The sequence below is a fragment of the Falco cherrug genome, chromosome Z (assembly GCF_023634085.1).
Source record: "Falco cherrug isolate bFalChe1 chromosome Z, bFalChe1.pri, whole genome shotgun sequence".
Classification (NCBI taxonomy): domain Eukaryota; kingdom Metazoa; phylum Chordata; class Aves; order Falconiformes; family Falconidae; genus Falco; species Falco cherrug.
In genome coordinates this window covers 23,131,673-23,151,573 of record NC_073720.1, presented here as the reverse complement: position 1 = coordinate 23,151,573, position 19,901 = coordinate 23,131,673, and the positions used below count along the sequence as shown (strand labels likewise).

At 39.5% G+C, this 19,901-nt stretch overlaps 1 protein-coding gene across 2 annotated transcripts in view; it reads right to left on the bottom strand.

Moving 5' to 3' along the window:
- The window catches only part of RNF180 (ring finger protein 180), a 79,278-nt gene that overhangs the window by 46,907 nt on the left and 12,470 nt on the right, over nucleotides 1-19,901 (bottom strand). For both annotated transcript variants that reach the window (XM_055699559.1, XM_055699560.1), the window contains exon 4: nucleotides 18,325-19,251. In XM_055699559.1, coding sequence (XP_055555534.1) covers nucleotides 18,325-19,251 — 927 coding nt within the window. The remainder of the gene's footprint in view (nucleotides 1-18,324; nucleotides 19,252-19,901) is intronic.

Sequence of the window (19,901 nt, the reverse complement as noted above, 5' to 3'; positions counted from 1 at the left end):
CCCTAAAAACATTTCTGTAATACCATGCTTCTACTAGGTCCCAGTTTTCTCTAATTCCAACCTCCCAGCCCCCCTACCCCCCAAGTAATTTTCCCACAGGCTGTCTGGAACAGTGACCCAGATGTCTTGCAAGTATGCAAATACGTCCGTAAGTCAAAAGCCCAGGGCCCACTGAGCTCTGCACTGCAGCGGGCTGCATGCCAGGATCTCCCCTCTCAAGGTTACTCTTGGAGGCTGACAGAGTCCTTGCTGCAACAGATCCTCTGTAAGTGATTAATAGCAAGCTGAACTTCGAAATCTTAGTTAAGTGATATAAAGGATTAATTGTGCATGTGTAATCCTTTAGACATAAACCATTGACCAACTCTGGGACTAGGACTGGATCCAACTGCACCTAGACTCCTCTCTGAGGAGCAGTTTAGAAAGGGAGTCCTTTCTGAACCGCACGACTGAATGGGAGGGTCTGTGTTGACAGTTTGTTTGACCTTGTCTTCTATGTAGTAAATAATCAAGTGTACCTTGCCATCAAAACTTGTTAAACCACTGTTGCATTCACCATTGAATTTCGTTAACTCACTGTTTTGTATCAATACAGTATGTTATTGCCTCTGTCTTACCACTGAGTGCATGACTCCATCTGCAACAGCTTCCATGGTACTGCTCCTCCCCAAGTATTTTAAGTTTTCATATATCACATAGGAAAACATTTACTTTTGGAGTTCTTAATTTTTTGAATAATGTTTCAGATTCTGTTGCTCAAAAAGCAGTCCTAAAAAAAACCCCCAAACCTAAACCCATTAATTTCTATAGCAGTATAAAAATGCTGACAAGCCAAAATGCAAGCTCCCCGAGTGTACTGCAAAGCAACGTATCAGTACACATGCTAGTTTATAATTCATTATTCAAGTATGGATTATTAAATATGTTAAATATGTAAGGCTACAAATGCTCCAAAGCAGATATAAAAGTCCATCTTAAAAATTTATGAAGATAAAAGATGGATCACTTTATATATTAACATTATAGAGTCAGGATATCAATACAATGTGATGATGCACTAGCCCTCAACCTAATTTTATTCATAGCAAATCAGTTCTGGGTAATGTCTCACACATTTCCACTGAGAATAATTACACTGCTATAGCCATTGTAAGAAACATCCATCAAGTAAAGATGATTTGCTGATAGGAAACAGTATGACTGCAAACAACCAAAACTCTTTTAACACTGGTGCATTTTCTAGCAGGATTGTTAGAATATGAAACAAATGAATAGTTAGCAAAAATCATAAGTATAACGCCATGCTTTCATGTTATAGCTCAGGTGATCAGCTAACATCTCTTTACCTCCCACAACACAGTTCTCAAATACACTCCTACGCTGGCTTCAACAACCTACTGAACCCATGAGCTGATGTGGCAGAAAAGTCAATACAAAAATATTTCAGTTTTGCCTTTTTTCCCCTCTCTGAATCGGGACACTGTGGAGTCAGATGAGACGAGAGAAGTAGACAGCTGTTACCAGAATTGTATAGGAATTCCTTTTCAACCACTGTAACATGAAACCACTGCCTACATTGCCTGTTCACACCATCATTTAAACTAAAAAGATAATTAGATAGTGGCATATTTTTGCGCTGCCATGTGGTTCTGACTATGCAGGTATTTTGAACAAAGAACTATGCAAATTGCCTAGAAAGTTGTTCATAAAACTATGCTGCAATAGTGTATCATTGACATGGTGAGTCATGTACTTTCCTTGCTGCTCATGCTCCGCAAAAGTAAAACTGATTCCTGGAAAGCTCTTGCTCAGTCACAAATCCACTGCCAGTCCACCGTTCTAACAGGCCAGCATTCTTCAGACAGCTTAAACAAAGTCAACTAGTAGGAATCTTGCAGGAGGGCACGTGATTCAGGGTAGTACAAGTTTCATACCTTTTGTTCTGTCTTATGCCAAAAATCTAGCTTGGTTACCTTGTCAAAAGGAACATCAAGTAGCAGGAACCTTGAACTCCTAGTGAGTTTCCAGAAGAATGTCCCTTAGAAGATGCATCTTGCACCAACAGGCTCTAAATCAGGAAAGGTCAGGTATTGGCATTGATAAGAAGTTTGTATTTCAGTACAATTTTTTGATGAAACAAAATTTTGACACTGGGGTTTTCTGCATAAATTTGACACTAAACACAAAAATTTCATAAACTCAAAGAAGGTCAGCATTATTGCTCTACACTAAACTAGGGGTGGTTCCTTAGGGAAATTCCTAAGATCACAGGAAAATGCAGAGGATGTTGTTGGATAAACCATGGAAATAGCTACAATTTGCTTTTTACTAGTATGTCTTAACTTACCTTTTCTTAAAAGTAGACACATAAAGCCAAAAGACATTCTCCACTCTGTGTTCCACATCCCCTCACAAGTTTCTGGCCTCTTTCTTCAACATCCAAATATAAGTGCAACTTGATAGGCACCATTCTTTGTCTCCATTTTCTACTTTTTAGATTTCACTTCTGTACACATATGAAGTCATAGCCTCTGGAGACCCTGCTCCACTTCACCCCACTCCCCTTTCTTCTTTATAGTCCAGCTTCAGAAGAAAGCACAGTAGAAGCAGGGAACAAACATGCATTTGTACTCCAGCTCCACTACCTTTTGTTCTTCTACCACCACTTGGCAGGCCTATCCAATATGGCAGGAGCATGACAAGAGAGAGCTGAAGAAAAATTTGTGTATTTCCCCTTAATTTCTTAGACTATGTGGTCTCACTTTTGGACTCAAGATTCACAGTTTGTTAGGGAACTTCCAGCTAGCTCGACATGTGCCAGGTCTTCCCTCTCCAAACACAAAGGACCCCTTACAAACTAGTATTTGGGGCACAAAGGAGCGCAGAAGGTGACGTGTGAGTTACGTTTGGGCCACAGTTTACTATTTGAGGAGTCTTGCATGTTCTATACATCATCTATATGGCAAAGGAAATACTGACATTTCTTACAGTATCCACTTTGAGCTGTAAGAATTACTTTCTTCCATTGTGCCCAAAATCCCACTTTCTGTTTTTCATGAAGAATTACTTAAACAATTGAACTCTACCTGCTCTAAATGGTGATAAAAAGCATACTGCATGGAAAAATACAGCATGTCTGTTCGCACAAAACAGGCACACCCATATTCGAAATGACAGGAGGCTGACAGAAGACAAGTAGGAAAAAACCCTTGTCTTAAGAGCAAATAAACTGAAGAAAAGATGGTAAGAAAATGCACCTGAGGCTTCAAAAAAGCAACTGCAGTGGTCCAAAGTCTTTTGATATGGTACCATATGTGTAGCACTTGGAAGGGCAAAAAGACAAACTGCCACCAAAAGCACAGGGAGAAGATTAGGCAGAGAAACTTAGGACAGATAACCAGATGCTTTAAATCTCATCTAACCAGATCACTGGATTTGTTGTAATTTAAAAAGCAGAACAAAATCTGTGTTAGAAGCCAGAGAAAAGTATATCTTTGTAGGTGACGAAGGTGGTGAAATAGTGGTATAGATAAGTGAAACAGAGAATTCATATAACATGCTGATAAGAAATAAAATTCAGCAAGATCTTCCACTGCTATTGCCTGAGACAGGTTTTACAGAAGTTATCCAGAGGACGTATGAACTACAAGCCCATCTCAGCACTCTGGCTGAGCAACCACCTCCTACCACAGCTCTCCATTAAAAAGTGAGATTATATTTTACTAATAATGGATCAAGTTAATCCCAGGAGATCCTCAGCACATTCTGTCCCTACTGCAGTGGGTCACATACTGTATTTTTCAGCATTTGTTTCTAAAATTAAGTACTGCTCACACATTTTTATAAAAATAGTTTCAGTGGACTAGTTAATGCTACATACATGCTTAAGCTAAAGGGAACTAGGATACTATTAGAACAAAAGAAATCCAAATGACAAACATCCACACAGTGGTTAATACCATTCTAAATACAGATACATTCCATAGATTAACAGATTTCAATCCAGAAAGATTCATCCAGTAGAAATTCTAATGCATTATTTATATCCTCCTAAAACAGCTTACTTTTAGAAACCAGATTGGTCTGTTGTGCTGTGCTACAGAGGGAAACAACATATTGCCACAGCAACTATAGTGTTCTGCTTTTCAGTTTTGTAGTCCCCTGTAGAAGAGATTTGATCATCCAGAAGAAATCTATTTCTGTTCAGCATTTTTTCTAATGCATAAAACCAAAATTCAGTTTGCTAGTGTATCAAAACCAGTAGTCCTCTTTACTGTAACATAGTTAACATTCTCATTTCAGTTTGGATTTTGGACCCACCGCAGGGGACTAGTACTTGACAATACAGCTGTGCCATTATGCAATCAAGAGCAACTACCAGGTCTGCCTGTATCTAATCTTCAAACAATCTCTTTACCTATCTTTTCATACAACCTTACCTGTTTTGTAGCAAATGAAATTGAGCACCAAACCCACTCAACACCTGGAAAAAATGCAATTAATAAAAACCATACACCTGAAATGCTGCATTTTCTGGTTTGCTATTTTTGAATTCTATTTTTCCAATGTTGTCAATAAAATAAACAAGTAATTCTCTAAACTATAGAAAACCTACCAACTCTGCTGCTAACAGGGAAGAATATACTTAATACTATATACTTCTGTAAAGAATAATATTAAGTCTCTGTGATCTTACCTGTTATGCTAAGTTATATGGTATGCATCAGACTTGAGGAATATAAGCAAATTAATCTGACTAAAGAACAGCAGGTCCTTTCTAGGACATGCTGCTTCTGGATTTGCCACTGCTGGCAGGTCTACTGCTGTGGGTCTTGGTTTCCACAGATTTTTGTTTTATAACTGGTATTTTTTTCCCTTTTGCAAAGTTCACGTACAACATTTCCCACATTAGAGCACTTAAGAGTCTGCTATATTTACCCACCTTCCTAAAATTTCCTAAATATGAGCAATTACCTGAAGATAAAAGTTACCACACCATAAATTGTGGCTGAAATGAATAAAAAGGTTAAAACATATTGAGGAAACTCACAAAAAGGCAAGAATGGAAGTTTTTTCCCGTATGGATAACTGGCACCTGGTTTCTACCTTTTTCCAGAATCTCAGATGTAATGTTTTGTTCTAATCATACATGCCTTTTTTTTTTTTTTTTTTTTTTTTTGGTAACAAACCTTCTGTTATATTCAATTGGAAAACAGAATGCTCAAAATAATCTACTCTTTCCAATTCAGGGAGCTCACCACATGTAATACTCCACATTGCACTGTTTTGTTCACCACTTAACGCTTCTTCCTACCATGTCTGCAGTCAAGCCCTATTTCATGTTTTAATGAATGATTTTTGCTCTGTTTCTTATGAATTAAATAGCTTTCTATGACTTCTTTTCTTAACTTGTGGATTGCTTTGCATGAAAACTAGTAAGACAAGGATAGTAGTGGAGTAGGCACACAGTAGGAGTTAGAATTTTGTTACTCCAGTAAAGTGCATTTCACAGTTGCACCATAATTCTAGCTCTCCTCTTCCTGACATACTAATTTTAACCTGCAAATGGAACTGAGATATTCTAAATTAAATGTATTTGTATCTTCTAATTTTACTTTTTTAAAAAGTCCATGGAATTGTTTTTTCTTACCCCATTTTTTTTGTTAAGACACTTCTTCATTTTCTATACAGCTTTTACCAAACTATGAATTACAATTTTTGCACTTATGGAAGAATTAGAGAATCATCTTTCTCTACCAGTTGCTTCCCCAGTCTCCCTTACCTAAGATCCCATTTTAGTTCTCAAGTTGCTAGTTAATTATTTGCAATTTGCTTCAGAATCTCTATTAGCAGTGCACTTCAGCAAAAAGTCTAAATCACAAACCAATACTTGAAAGAGTCTTTAAAAACTACTGAACAAAATATAAATTAAATAGATAATGCCATTAAAAGTTGGGAAAAGCATAGAATAATTTATTTCTTTGAGTAAGTGTCCATAATGTCAAATACGTGTTTGATTCTACATACTTTTACTAATCATAAAAAATTCTTTAGTGAAAGTAGTGCAAGCTCTCCTCACTCTGTACATAGAAGAAAATGAGATTACAAAATACGAAACAAGATCACTTAAAATTTTTCAATTTTTTGACCTACAAAAGATTAAGATTTTATTACCCTTTTGTCAAACTGTTGGACTTCTTTTATAAAGACCAGGAGAAGGAAGCATTACTTAGTGAAGATGAATATGTTTATTTCTGACTAATGGCATTTTCAAAAATGTGAGATTATTAATGAATCAGAATGTTTCTTTTCTTCATATTCACTATTTCCAAATGTTTTCTTGTTCATACTCCAATTTCCAGTCTTTAGAAATAACACATCAAATCTCCTAATGCTCAAATGAAAGGTAAAATAATTTTAATTAGGAACTTGATTGCAAATTACTAACAATGGGAACTGACACCTTCATAAATGTAACATCTTCATAAAAAGCAGATACACTCTTGAAAGAAAATCAGAAAAGAAAAAAAAAATGCCATACCTTCCATCCCCCATAATCCTAGACTGTATTCAACATGAAACACCTTTTTAGCTAAGTCATCTATAACGGAAACTTTTCCCTTCTGATATGTAATAACTTTAATTTAGGTGTTGATAGAATGCATTAAGGAAGCACATGATATCAGAAAAAGCGCTGTACCAAATAAAAACTTGGCGACAGGTAGTTTTAAAAAATCTGTTGTCACCGTTTTACAGCCATAAGGGTGTTAGATCATAACATAGGAAACTTTTGTTTTATTTAACTTATTGGCATAAGCTTGTACTTTGGATGTGAAAGAGATGTTCCCATGCCCAAAAGACTGACAGCTTCCTCAGCTGTAACAGTAGATGTTATCTTTCCTTACTTTTAATTCTGAAATGCAGTTACCATACAGCATCTCCTCAGCATTTTGAGTATATATAATTCATTTCACTAATTCGCTACTTTAATTTTGCCATTTCCTTCTAGAATCACTGTTTGCTTACCAACTTCAGAAACAGTAAGTTTGTATGAAATCTATGTATATATCTTTTTGATGCATACAGTGACTTCTACTTCTCAGCGACTGCCTGAAGTTTTACCTAAAGTATTTGAAGAAATGTAAAAAAAAAAAAAAATTAAGTCTTTTCAGATAGCATTATTTTCTCTCAAATGAAAACATGAAGGAAAAAAATAATCATTGAATTTGGATACTGTAAAATTTAAGAGGGCTCATGGATGAGAAACATTCATAGATACATTGACCACTTACAAGCATGAATAAATATTTCTTTAAAAAAAAAGACTGGGAGCTTAAATTCTCCCAGATGTTAGGAATTTCTGTTCTCCTGAGAAAAATTATTTTTTAATTTGAAGAAACATGCCCTACACTCTACTTAAATCCCCATGCAAGCAGCATTTAATTTAACTCGGTTTATATGTATTCAGAGAGTTTAGTATCATGAAAACCAATTAGAAATATAAAACTTACTCAAATTCTTAGTCACTGAGTCAATAACAATTTCTAGAAGTGAAGGACTGCAGGCCTGGAGCACAAGATTCTACAAGATTTATAACAACCCATTCTTTTCATATGTAAATTCTCGTCTTAAACTCCCTACTTACTGTGCATTTGATGCGGTCCTTCTGGTAACACACAGCAAATCTCATAAATATGAAACTACTCATATTCTTGTTCAAACCATTGTTGAACTTTGATTTTTATCTGCCACAAGTTATGTTATCTAACTGCAATTTAGTCTGCTCTTCACTCTATCTGTGAAATAAGAATCCATGCTGAAATTATGGGAGGCACCTAACTGACCACCACTGCAACCTACCTCCATGAATGGGTCATCGTTTTTCTTAGCTGAGGGACAGCAGGTCTTAGAAATTGTTACAACCTAAGTTGTCTGTGGGATTCCAGAAAACCTAAAATAACAGTTTCTAATACTTTCAGTTTATACAAGAAAAAAGCATACAGTATTTCTATAGCTATAAGCTGTTCATCAATATTTTCTTGGAATGGCAATCTATATAAGCTTTGAACAGCAGCAATGTTATTTATTTAAAAAAAACTCACTTTTTTTGGCAGATCATCAACAATAAAATATAAACTTATTTCACTGGACTTAGTTTCTTTTCTGTGTTTCTTTTGTCCAGCAAGATACAATAACTGCGAGGATGGGTCAGGATCTTGCCCGTGGCATGGCATATTACCCCGGCTGTTGAATCTTAGGGTTGTAGCACTACCAGTACAACATTACTATTTCAGGTAGAGGTGGCTGCATTTGGAGACTGTGTGACTGGAGACTGTGTCTAGGATGCTGGAAAAGCACCAAAAAAAAAATATCAGTGAAAACCACTGCCTCTTCTTAGCCACTAAAGGTGGCCTGATATATGACATAGCAGATTATCCCTTCATTTGCAAGATGGGCACTTAATGCACAACAGCTCATGGACTTCTGCTCTGCTGAGATTATTCTACAGTATCTGTACATTCTGAAATTCATCTGTATCTCACTTAAATGAAGGAATATATTCACACCAGAGCCAACTATTTTGGCCTTCTGTAAAGCTGTATTATGGCAGTGTAGCTCCACTATATTCTAGTCTATATATTCTAACTTCAAGATGATCATAAAAAAATTGAGACTATATACAGATACACTGAGACAATCCTGATGTTATATTTATCCAGTAGCTCCCTGAGTAATTTTCCCTCCTTGCCAATATATGTGTGAAATTTTAAGTCTTTTACAATACAATCCATGACAGAAGGCAAGCAGAATTTCTTTCTGATAAACTTACCTGGCAAATTTGCAAGGTTGTTTATCCCACTGGTTATTATTAACACTCAGTTGTGTAAAAGACATATCAAACAGTAGGAAAGGACAGGTCAGACAATGCCCTCAAAAGCTGTAATCACAAATAACAGCATGAAAAGACTGCAGCTAAATGTAATTAAAGTCTAAAGTGCTAGGGTTTGAAGGCTTGCAACAGGAGCTCCAGATGCATCTCACAAACCAGTAGCTTCTGTGTGCTATTTCCCTCAGGTACAACTTCCACAGAAACCACAACTGCAATTTAACAAAGGTACATCAAGCATTTGGATATGAATCCATCATCGTTAGTACCTTCTTGTTAATCCAGTTTATAATCAGTGACAGAATTAATCTCCTAATTACAAAAGTCACCATGTAGTAACAAAGCAGAAGCAAAGACAGACAAGCTTTGACTCAGAAGTTTGTCATGCCTCAGTTTTCTCCCCTCCTTGTGTCAGCTAGTTAAAAAAGATTCTGCTTCTTATTTCTAACTGTGTAGCCCTGTAATGCAGTGCTGCTGCTGCCAGCATCAGCCACGAGCTGTGTATGGAACTCGTGACACCTCTGGGCTGATGCTGACCGCGCTTGCTCTGGCTGAACTTCCCTTGCCCTGCCTGCCGCTTGGTTTTCCTCCATTGAGCTGTGACAGCAATTTCTCTAACTGACCAGATGTGTGTGGCTGGTTTGTCTTACTTTTTTTACCTTTCTATGGTGCAACCATTGTCAGCAGTTATTCCATGTAGAATGAGATATTTATAACTAATATAATGACGTAGTATAAAGAAACATGGGCCCGCTGAGGATAGCTGAGGTCTTCAGAACTGGAGACCCACAACACAGTGCAGAGGAGTTCAGGCACGGGATCACATGGGATGGGGCACTGGGATGGCACTAGAGACCGCAGCAGCTATGGGCAACTTCCTAGGGGTCTGTTAAAAGAAATGCAGACTTGGGCCCAGACAGAATTGTTCATAAGGGTAACAAACAAAGAAGAAACTGTCTCTCACACACATGAAAGACACCACATAAGGTAGTTTGGATGGAGCTTAAAGCTGCAGACCAGTGAAGAAAGAGCAAAGGTATAAAAGTGTGTTACCAAACATAAAAACGACCTCAAGTGGATTCTGGAGTAAACAAAAAGAAACCATCAACGTGAACACCCTATTGCTCCCAGTGAAAGAGATGTTGGCAAGCCACAGTAACACCCACCACCACCAGACCCCAAGGTCTGCCGCCAGCCTGCAGACCTTGATGCGCAGCACAGGCACAACCGCAGGAACCAGGAGGAACAAATGAGTGCATGTAACAGCCTCAGTGAGAGTATTATTCCTTCTTTTTTCTTTAACAATTAAGTCTGGACTAACGATAATCACAGGCTTAAGTTTTGAGTTAGCTGAAGAATGAATTCTTGGCTTTATATACACAATTTGTGTTTCCTCTTTGCTTACTGTCCTGGTTTCAGCTGAGATGGGGTTAATTACTCTCTTAGGAGCTCCTTAGGTGCTGTGTTTTGGCTTTGGTGTGAGACTTTTCAGTTCCTCAGGCCTGTTAGTGAAAAGGCTGGAGAGGCACAAGGAACGGGGAGGGGACACAGCCAGGCTGGCTGACCCCAACTAGCCAAAGGGGTATCCCATACCATGGGGCGTCACTCCTGGTATATATACCGGGGGGGCTGGCCGGGGTGGGCAGGTCATTGCTCAGGGACTGTCCGAGCATCAGTCAGCCGGTGGTGAGCAGCTGCACCGTGCACCGTGTGTTCCTTTCTTCCTTTCCCTCTGGATTTTATTCTTTCCCTCCCCCTTTTCATTATAACTGTTATTGTCACCATTGCTATTATTATTCTTTCATTTTTATTGTTTCAACTATTAAATTGTTCTTCTCTCAACCCTCGAGCTTTACACTCCTTTCCAACTCTCCTCCCCAACCCTCTGGGTGAGGGGGAGTGAGCGGGTGGCTGCGTGGTACTTCATTACCAGCCAGGGTTAAACCATGATACCCATGAACAAGATGTGAGTGTAACACCCTGCACCCTTGCTGCTCTGTGGATTTTAAACCATTAACGCTATAGCACTATCAGTGCAATACTACTATTTCAGAACAAGTAAATCACTAATGCATCATGCCAGGGACTGTGAACTCTGCAACTGCATGTTAACACAGAAGCACTTCAGTCTTCTTTAGCTCAGTTTTACTGAACTTTAACATAAATGCAACCAGTTAAATATAGGACTTAAAAATTGGTATGTTATTTTGAGATCTTATCCAGACGAGGAGTGGTTTTGAACACTGAAAGAAGTTTCTACCTTTCCCAAGTTGGCAAGGTTTGTATTAATATTTGATCTTCATTTCTCTTGGAGTCACTTGAGGAAGTCAATGAGAAAGCTGGTGTAGATACAGCATGAGCAGCACAGAGTCAAAATGCTCTCCCACAATTGCATCCTTCAGGCTTAATTCTGAAGATTCACAGCTAGTCTGCAACTATTACTTCATATTAAATCCACAGTCTTTTGGTACAAATCTCTGCGTATGGGACTATGACTACCCCCTCTTCCTCTCTGCTTACTTTAAGCAGCTTCTCCAGGGCCTCATACTTCCCTAACAAAGCTCACAATTGAGACCTTGTAGTTACTGCTTGCCTCCTCCAGCTGTGATTTCATTTCCCTTCCTTCTCTTCCTGCTTTACTTTGATACTAACACTAACTAATGGTTTTAGCTCTCCAGCAGCCAGCTGAGGAATCTATATACAGCCCAAGTATAATTATTGTTATGAGTACCATCATAGAAAGAGTGACTGAAATCCAAGTACCTAAACACATAATGAGACACCTGAAGGATTCACAATTTAAATACAAATATGCCAGTGCAAGAAAAAGAATTATAAACCAATGTATACATGAACAAGAGACAAGCACAGATTAAGCAAACTAAGATCTTAAGTTAAAACCTTTGAAGCCTAGCACCTTCATTATAGACTGACAGTTGCTAGAGAACATCAGTATGGACTTGAAAACTTCAGACTGCAGGGTAAGGTAACAGCATCTGACAGTGTGGATAAACAACGCAGTATCTCACCCACCTGTTCATCCTGAGTTCAGATTAATACTGGGAGCATGAAAGCAAACTCACTTCATGGAAACTGACCACTAGTCACCTTTGTAAGACAAAACTTTCATGTTTTAAAAAAGATATAAAAGAACCGGTGATGTGTCAAGTTATAAAATGAAGCAAAAAGACCAATAATATTTTTTTCTGGCGGATCAGGATCGTTTCCAAGAGGATACTGCAATTTAAAAGCTGGCTACATAGTCTTCCTCTATGTAAAATGATTGTGAAGAGAAATGAAATAAAACTGGAGGAGCCACAAATGGTATCTCTGTCTAAGATCTTTTAGAAAATTATTATCAGCTTCAGACACCAACAAACAACGCAAATGTATAACAAGATGTACATAAAAGGGAATTTATAACAGAAATACTTCATTTTCTTAGCTATAGCAACAGGAACAAGAACCATTATTAATACTGGCAATCCCTAGACTTAAGTAGTTATTATCATACCCTTACACTATACCAGAGACCTAAAAATCCCGCATGCACACTCACACACACACAAAATGCAAGTATCCAGCTCACCAGCATTCAGAGCTCTCCCTTGTATAGCAGAGGAAGCTTGGGTCCCTCTACTGTCAGCAGGCTAGCTCAGTCCTGCACCTGCACCACAGAGCCTGCACCAGTGCAGCCCTCGGGGGCAAGCGCGGGTCAGGAGCTCACAGAATCGCTCCTATTCACTATCCAAGGCTTATACACTTCAGCTTAATAACAGAGGGCACTCTGCCGCAACACCACACTTAGGGGCACGGTTTGGCTTACTGCAAGACAGAAAAAACGTCTGACAGATAAAAGTTATCACATTACAAAATAAACTTTGTGAAGCAGCCTATGCATTTACAAAGAAATTCCAAAGTCTGAACAGGTCTGTTGTCTCCAGAAAAGCTTTAATTATATATAAAAATGAGATGCACAGTACCTTTAACAGAGACAGCTTAGAAGAGATTCACCTCATATCAGGGTTCTGTTGTGCTAGAAGTGCTTCTTAAAACAACACTTATATTAAATACTTCCCGTTGTCATTTATCAAAAATCTCATTCCATTCACTCAGAGGCTTATGCTTTTTTCTTTCTGAAGTTCTATCATCTGATTACTTAAGCATATGTGCTAAGTATGCTGGAAATCACAGTTAAAAAGTACCAAAGATCAACTTCCTATTCTAAATACCACTGTAGCAAATGCACAATTTTACAAGAAGGGTTGTCAGAATGCTGAAGAAAAAGGATGGCAAGTGAAATCTGCAGGAAAGGGGAGGATATCTAGACTGACACACAAGATGGGAGAAGCCACAAAAAGGAGTGCGTGGCAGAGGAGCACCCCCTTCTGCGACATGTCAGACTGTACAGAGTATGTGATTTTCTAGATCCACATTTTCCTAAGAAGATACCACAGTGATGGCAAACATGGCTGCACTAGACACACATACTGCTTGACACGGAGTCTGAGAAGTAGACTGTTTAAATATTCCATGCCTCAATCACAGACTTTCATCAAAGTTAGAGAAATCAATGCAAAACCAAAATATCTTCCCATCGGAACTACTATTCGAAACTATATGATTTATAAGATTTATTTTCCATACTAATTTTTTTTTTACTTTTTTTAACCCTATGTTTACTGATTAGACAGATAACGTTTTGATATATATACATCATCTGCTATATTAAACTTAAAAGTAATGTAGGAATTGGTTAAGAATTGTTTAACAAAAAAGATCTGAAAGTATACTTTTCTTTCTTAGCTACCACAAATTTGGAAAATTTATACAACATTTTATTCTTGAAAGTAATATCTAACAAAGCGTAAAGTACCTTGAGAGACTGCAGACAACACAACTCTGCACATGACAGAATCACAGGGTGGTCAGGGTTGGAAGGGACCTCTGGAGATCACCTAGTCCAACCCCCTGCTAAAGCAGGTTCACCTAGACTGGGTCGCACAGTATCACATCCAGGCGGGTTTTGCATGTCTCCAGAGAAGGAGACTCCACAGCCTCTCTGGGCAGCCTGTTCCAGTGCTCGGTCACCCTCAAAGTAAAGAATTTCTGCCTCATATTCCAGTGGAACTTCCTCTGTTGCGGTTTGTGCCTGTTGACCCTTGTCCTGTCACTGGGCACCACTGAAAAGAGCCTGGCCCCAGCACCATGAAGCTTACCCTTAAAATATTTGTAGACATTGATAAGATCCCCCCCCAGTCTCCTCCAGGCTAAGCAGGCCCAGGTCCCCCAGCCTTTCCTCAGAAGGGAGATGCTCCATCTCTGTACCATACAGGGCATGTCTGTAGCCCTCGATGGACCCTCTCCAGTAGTTGCCTGTCCCTCTTGAACTGGGGAGCCCAGAACTGGACACAGCACTCCAAATACGGCCTCATCAGGGCAGAGCAGAGGGGGAGGATCACCTCCCTCGACCTGCTGGCCACGCTACTCCTGATCCCCCCACGATCCCACTGGCCGCCTTGGCCACCAGGACACACTGCTGGCTCATGGGCACCTTGCTGTGCTCCAGCACTCCCAGGCCCTTCTCCGCAGAGCTGCCTTCCAGCAGGTCAGCCCCAGCCTGTGCTGGTGCGTGGGGTTGTCCCTCCCCAGGTGCAGGACCCTACACTTGCCTCTGCTGAACTTCATCAGGTTCCTCCCCACCCAACTCTCCAGCCTGTCCAGGTCTCGCTGAATGGCAGTGCAGCCTGCTGGGGTATCAGCCCCTGCTCCCAGCTCTGTATCATCAGCAAACCTGCCGAGGGGACACTCGGTCCCTTCATCCGGGTCACTGATGAGTATGTTGACCAGGACTGGACCCAGTACTGACCCCTGGGGAACACTGTGAGCTACAGGCCTCCAGCCAGACTCTGTGCCGCTGATCACAACCCTCTGAGCTCTGAGTTCAGCCAGTTCTGCATCCACCTCTCTGTCCACTCATCCAAACCACACTGCGTGAGCTTACCTATGAGGATGTTATGGGAGAAAGTGCCAAAAGCCTTGCTGAAGGTAGACAACATCCACCGCTCTCCCCTCATCGACCCAGCCAGTCATTCCACCATAGAAGGCTATCAGATTGGTCAGGCATGATTTCCCTTTGGTGAAGAACCTGTGTAGACTACACCTGATAACCTGTTTTTCTTCCGCATGCTACAAGATGAACTCCAGGAGTAGCTGTTCTATCACCTTTTCAGGGATGGAGGTGAGGCTGACTGGCCTGTAGCTTCTTCCTGGGTCCCCCTTCCTGCTCTTTTTGGAAGACTGAAGTGACACTGGGTTTCCTCTGGTCCTCCGGCACCTCTGCTGTCCTCCATGACCTTCCAAAGACGATGGAGAGTGGCTTAGCAGCAACATCTGCCAGCTCCCTCAGCACTCAGCAGTGCATCCCATCAGGGCCCATGGACTTGGGGGTCTCGGGTTTGCCTAAATGACCTCTAACCTGATCCTCCTCAACCAAGAGGAAGTGTTCCTTTCTCCAGACTTTCTCTCTTGCTTCCAGGGTCTGGGATTTCTGGCGGCAAGTCTGGGCAGTGAAGACTGAAGCAAACAAGGCGTTCAGCAACTCAGTCTCCTCTGTGTCCTTCATTACCAGGGCACCCACCTCATTCGGCAGCAGGCCTGCATTTTCCCTGCTCTTCCTTTTTTTACTGATGTACTCAAGGAAGCACTTGATGTCCTTTGCCAGATTTATTTCCAAAGGGACCTCAGCCTTCCTTGTCACCTCCCTGCAATTTCTGACAGTGCTCCTATATGCATCCCAAGTGGCCTGTCCCTTTTTCCACATTCCATAAACCTCCTTCTTCCGTTTGAGCTTTGCCAGAAGCATCTTGCTTATCTGTGCAGGCCTCCTGGCCCTTTGCACCGATCTTGAGCTTGGAGGAACTGATGCTTGAATATCAGCCAGCTCTCTTAGACGACCCCCATCCTCCTTCTACAGCCCTAACCCATGGGATTCCTCCAAGCAGGTCCCTGAAGAGGCTAAAGTTAGCTCTCCTGAAGTCCAGGGTTGCAATCCTACTTACTGCCCTGCTTCCTCCATGCAGGATCCTGAACTCCACCATCCCATGGTCACTGCAGCCAAGGCTGCCCCCAACCCTCACATCCTCCATCAGTCCTTCTCGGTTTCTTAGTACAAGGTCCAAATGCTCATATATACTATTATTTTGCACCATCATTTCATTTCATAGAAACAATGATGCCTGGAATTTTAAAATGCACTTTAGGGACTCAGACACCTAAGAATCTTTAGACTTACTAGAAAACAAGTATTCAATACTCCGACTTTCAGATCTTGTAAAGGTTTTTTACTCTCAGTTTCAGAGAAGCATTTTACAAAATATCACAATGCCAATTTACAACTTACTTTAAACAAAACAAAAAAGAACCTTCCCAAAGTTGAACGAATGTATTTACACTGTATTCAAAAGTCTCGTATGTCCCAGACCCATCACATTTTCAAGCTGGTTCTCACATTTAATAGAGAGAGTGTCCTGGTTTCAGCTGGGATAGAGTTAATTTTCTTCTTAGTAGCTGGCGCAGTGCTGTGTTTTGGCTATGATGTGAGAACAATGTTGATGGCACACTGGTGGTTTTAGCTGTTGCTGGGTGATGTTTTTACTTAATCAACGACTTTTCAGTTCCTTGGGCCCTGCCGGCCAGAGGGCTGGAGGGGGACAGGAAATTAGGAGGGGACACAGCCAGGACAGGTGACCCAAGCTAGCCAAAGGGACATTCCATACCATATGACGTCATGCTGAGTATATAAACTGGGGGAAGAAGAAGGCAGGGGGGGACATTTGGCATTATGGTGTTTGTCTTCCCAAGTAACCATTACACATGATGGAGCCCGGCTTCCCTGGGGATGGCCGAACACCTGCCTGCCCGTGGGGAGTGGTGAGTGAATTCCTTATTTTGCTTTGCTTGCATGCATGGGTTTTGCTTTACCTACTAAATTATTCTTATTTCAACCCTCGAGTTCTACATGTCTTTCTGATTCTTCTCCCCATCCCTCTGGATGAGTGGGGAGTGAGTGAGTGGCTGCGTGGTGCCTGGCTGCCGGCTAGGGTTAAACCATGACAGCCTCTGTGTATGTATCTCTATCTGTATTCAGGGCTCTGCTTCCAATCTGTACTGTATTCTAAAGGCTGTCTTGATTGTATGTAAGAAAGAGGTTGAAGTCACTTGGTGCCTGACCGGAGTGGAACTGTATAACCACAGCAGAAAATATCAAGGATTAAAATCATATAGGTACAAAGGACTAACAAATGATCCATACATGAACTGTTGGTCCTATATATCATATTGCACTTAAATGCAAAGCAATGAAAAGAATTTAGTATCTAACCTAAACATAGTCCATTCAAATAACCTTACTGTTTCTCAGTCAGGCATAAATATAAATTAGATTTGGCTACTATAAAATAGAAAGCATCACATTAAAAATAAATATCTGTGAAATAAGGTTTACATGAGCTTTACATGTCACTACAGTTAATCTATGGAATATTCTAAGATTATCACAAGGACACACCTACCCAAAGCAAGAATGATTTCTTGAGTACATACTCCCTTTCTGATGAGAATTAGTATGTTTGTTCTTGCTGGCCACACAGTATTTTGTAGCAGGAATTTTATGATGGGAAATTTTGTTTTAAAGGCACCTGTCATTAGTTTTTCTACTGAAATTCATAGCAAAAAACCCGTTTTACTCATTTTAAGATATATTCCTGGTCTTTCTCCCTTGTCTCCCAACAAAAATTGCATGACTATGGTCTTTAATTCTGTTTTGCTTTAGACGGTTTGAAGAAGGAAACCATGGCTGTATAATTGGTAAGAACATGTAACATTGCTCTCAGATTTGTAGAAAAAATATTAACCTACTAAAAACCATATTTTAAATTGCAACAATCAATTCTTTACTCAAACAAAAATATTTGTGTTACAATAAATAGTAAATGCAAACATCTTTTAAAGCATAAATATTTCTTAACCGTAAAGTTAACTCAAAATGCTGTTACTTAAAAGTCAGGAAATCTTGAAATGCTGGACTTTCTCATTTAAAACATTTGAATGGTTCATTTTCTAAATCACACTGATTAAACTTTTCTGTATTTTTTCCCATTTCAAATGTATTATTACGTCATAAAACAGTAAGAAGGCCAACAGAAAATGGTTATATATACCCCCTAGGTTTGACTTTACACAGAAAAAACCTGACTGGGTTGAATTAGAAAAACTACACGTAGGAAGAGGTCATAAATCCTTGCTTGCAAGATACATGACTCTACACAGTACCATGTTAAACCAGTGTTAAAAGACAGCATAAAAAAAGTCAGAATGATTTATAAAAGACAAAGTTTTTTTTTTAAAAGTAGCACAAAGTAATTTTAAACACCTACTTGCATCTGTGGCCACCGTTCTCGCCTTCTTTGTTTCTTTCTCAAGGTTTTCAATTTGTTTCTTTCGCTCTTACTCAGCTTTTGGTTGAAAGAAATACTCAAAGGCTGCACAAGACCAACAGATGTGATGTATTGTTCCTCTTCTACAGCACTTGTAGGTGACCCATCAGCAATGGCACTCCCAGAAGACTGTCCAGTAGCTTCAAAATCACGCTCACTTTCTGTTTCTTTATGTAGTAATGCGGTAAAGGAAGTAACTTGAAACCTTTTTTGTAGTCTGTCAGCACTGGAACTACATAGATCCTGAAAAGAATTACCATCTTTCCTATTGGACTCTAACTGCAAGCCACTTTGTGTGTAAACAGGTAGATTTTCATTTTGGCCATGGTAAATAGTTCCCATACTGCAAGTTTCATAGAACGCAGGTGGCAAAACAAGTCTCTCTCTGATATTTAAATCCAAACTATGTGATCTTCTGTGAAAAGGTTTTACAGCACATGAATCATCCATAGGATATAAAGCAGAAATATTTCTTTTTTGATTTAATGCCTTTAAAGGAAGTTTTTTACTTTTCATCTCAAAACTGGGAGCTCTTACTTCTAGACAGAGTGCTTCTGTTAATCTTCCAGTACCAATATTACTTCTGGCTATGTATGAAAGCCTTTGATTTTTTACTTCCAGAGTTGCAGTTACCGCTTCATGGCAGGTATCCTTGCTAAAACCAGACTGAATTTTGAGAAGAGGTAAGCGTTTTCCTGATGATTTTGCCAGTTTAACAGAGAAATCTGGCTGATAGTCAATCTGACTTTTGCAGAAATATATATTTACTAACTGTCCACCCGAACATTTTGTGTGGCAAACAAAGTTAAAGCCCCCTAAGCAGGCCTCACAGAATGGACAGCGCAGTTTTCCAATTGTCCACTGTGCCTATTGATAAGAAAAAAAAAATAGCCAATGCATTCATTGTAAATAAATGATTAAAAAATCATTACTAGTTACTTTTCTCCTTTAATCAAAGGGTTTACTTTTTGTTTTTCAAACATAATTACAGAGATTTCACAGCAGAAAGAAAATAAACCATAAATAATGTTCTGGTCAAAACTCTGCTTGCTGCAGTGATAACTAATTCTAGGAAATCTAGAACACACATTTCAAAACGTAGAGGCTTTGAAATATGTTTACAATTTGGCCATAGAATAATGCTGCAATACTAATGAAAACATTAGATTGTTTAAAGCAGTGAAATCATTTACCATGTTAATCTGGAATTGGCAAGCTGTTTCTCAGCTGAGTTTTCTGAGTGCTGATACATTTCCTGCATACTAAGTAAGTAAAGTGGAAGGAGGTTTCTTACAAGAGAATACAGCTTTTTACTTTGCTTAGCCCATGAAAGCTTGATATTGTACTTGTATTTTGGTATATGTAGTATTACAACATAAGCTGTGTGCAGATACCATGACAAATCCTTAATTATCTATATGGAGACAGTTCTTTTCATTATTTGTAATTCTGTGACTTTTATTTCAATCCTAAAGGCACTTTTTCAGAAGAAATTATGTATTAAAGATCTATAAACA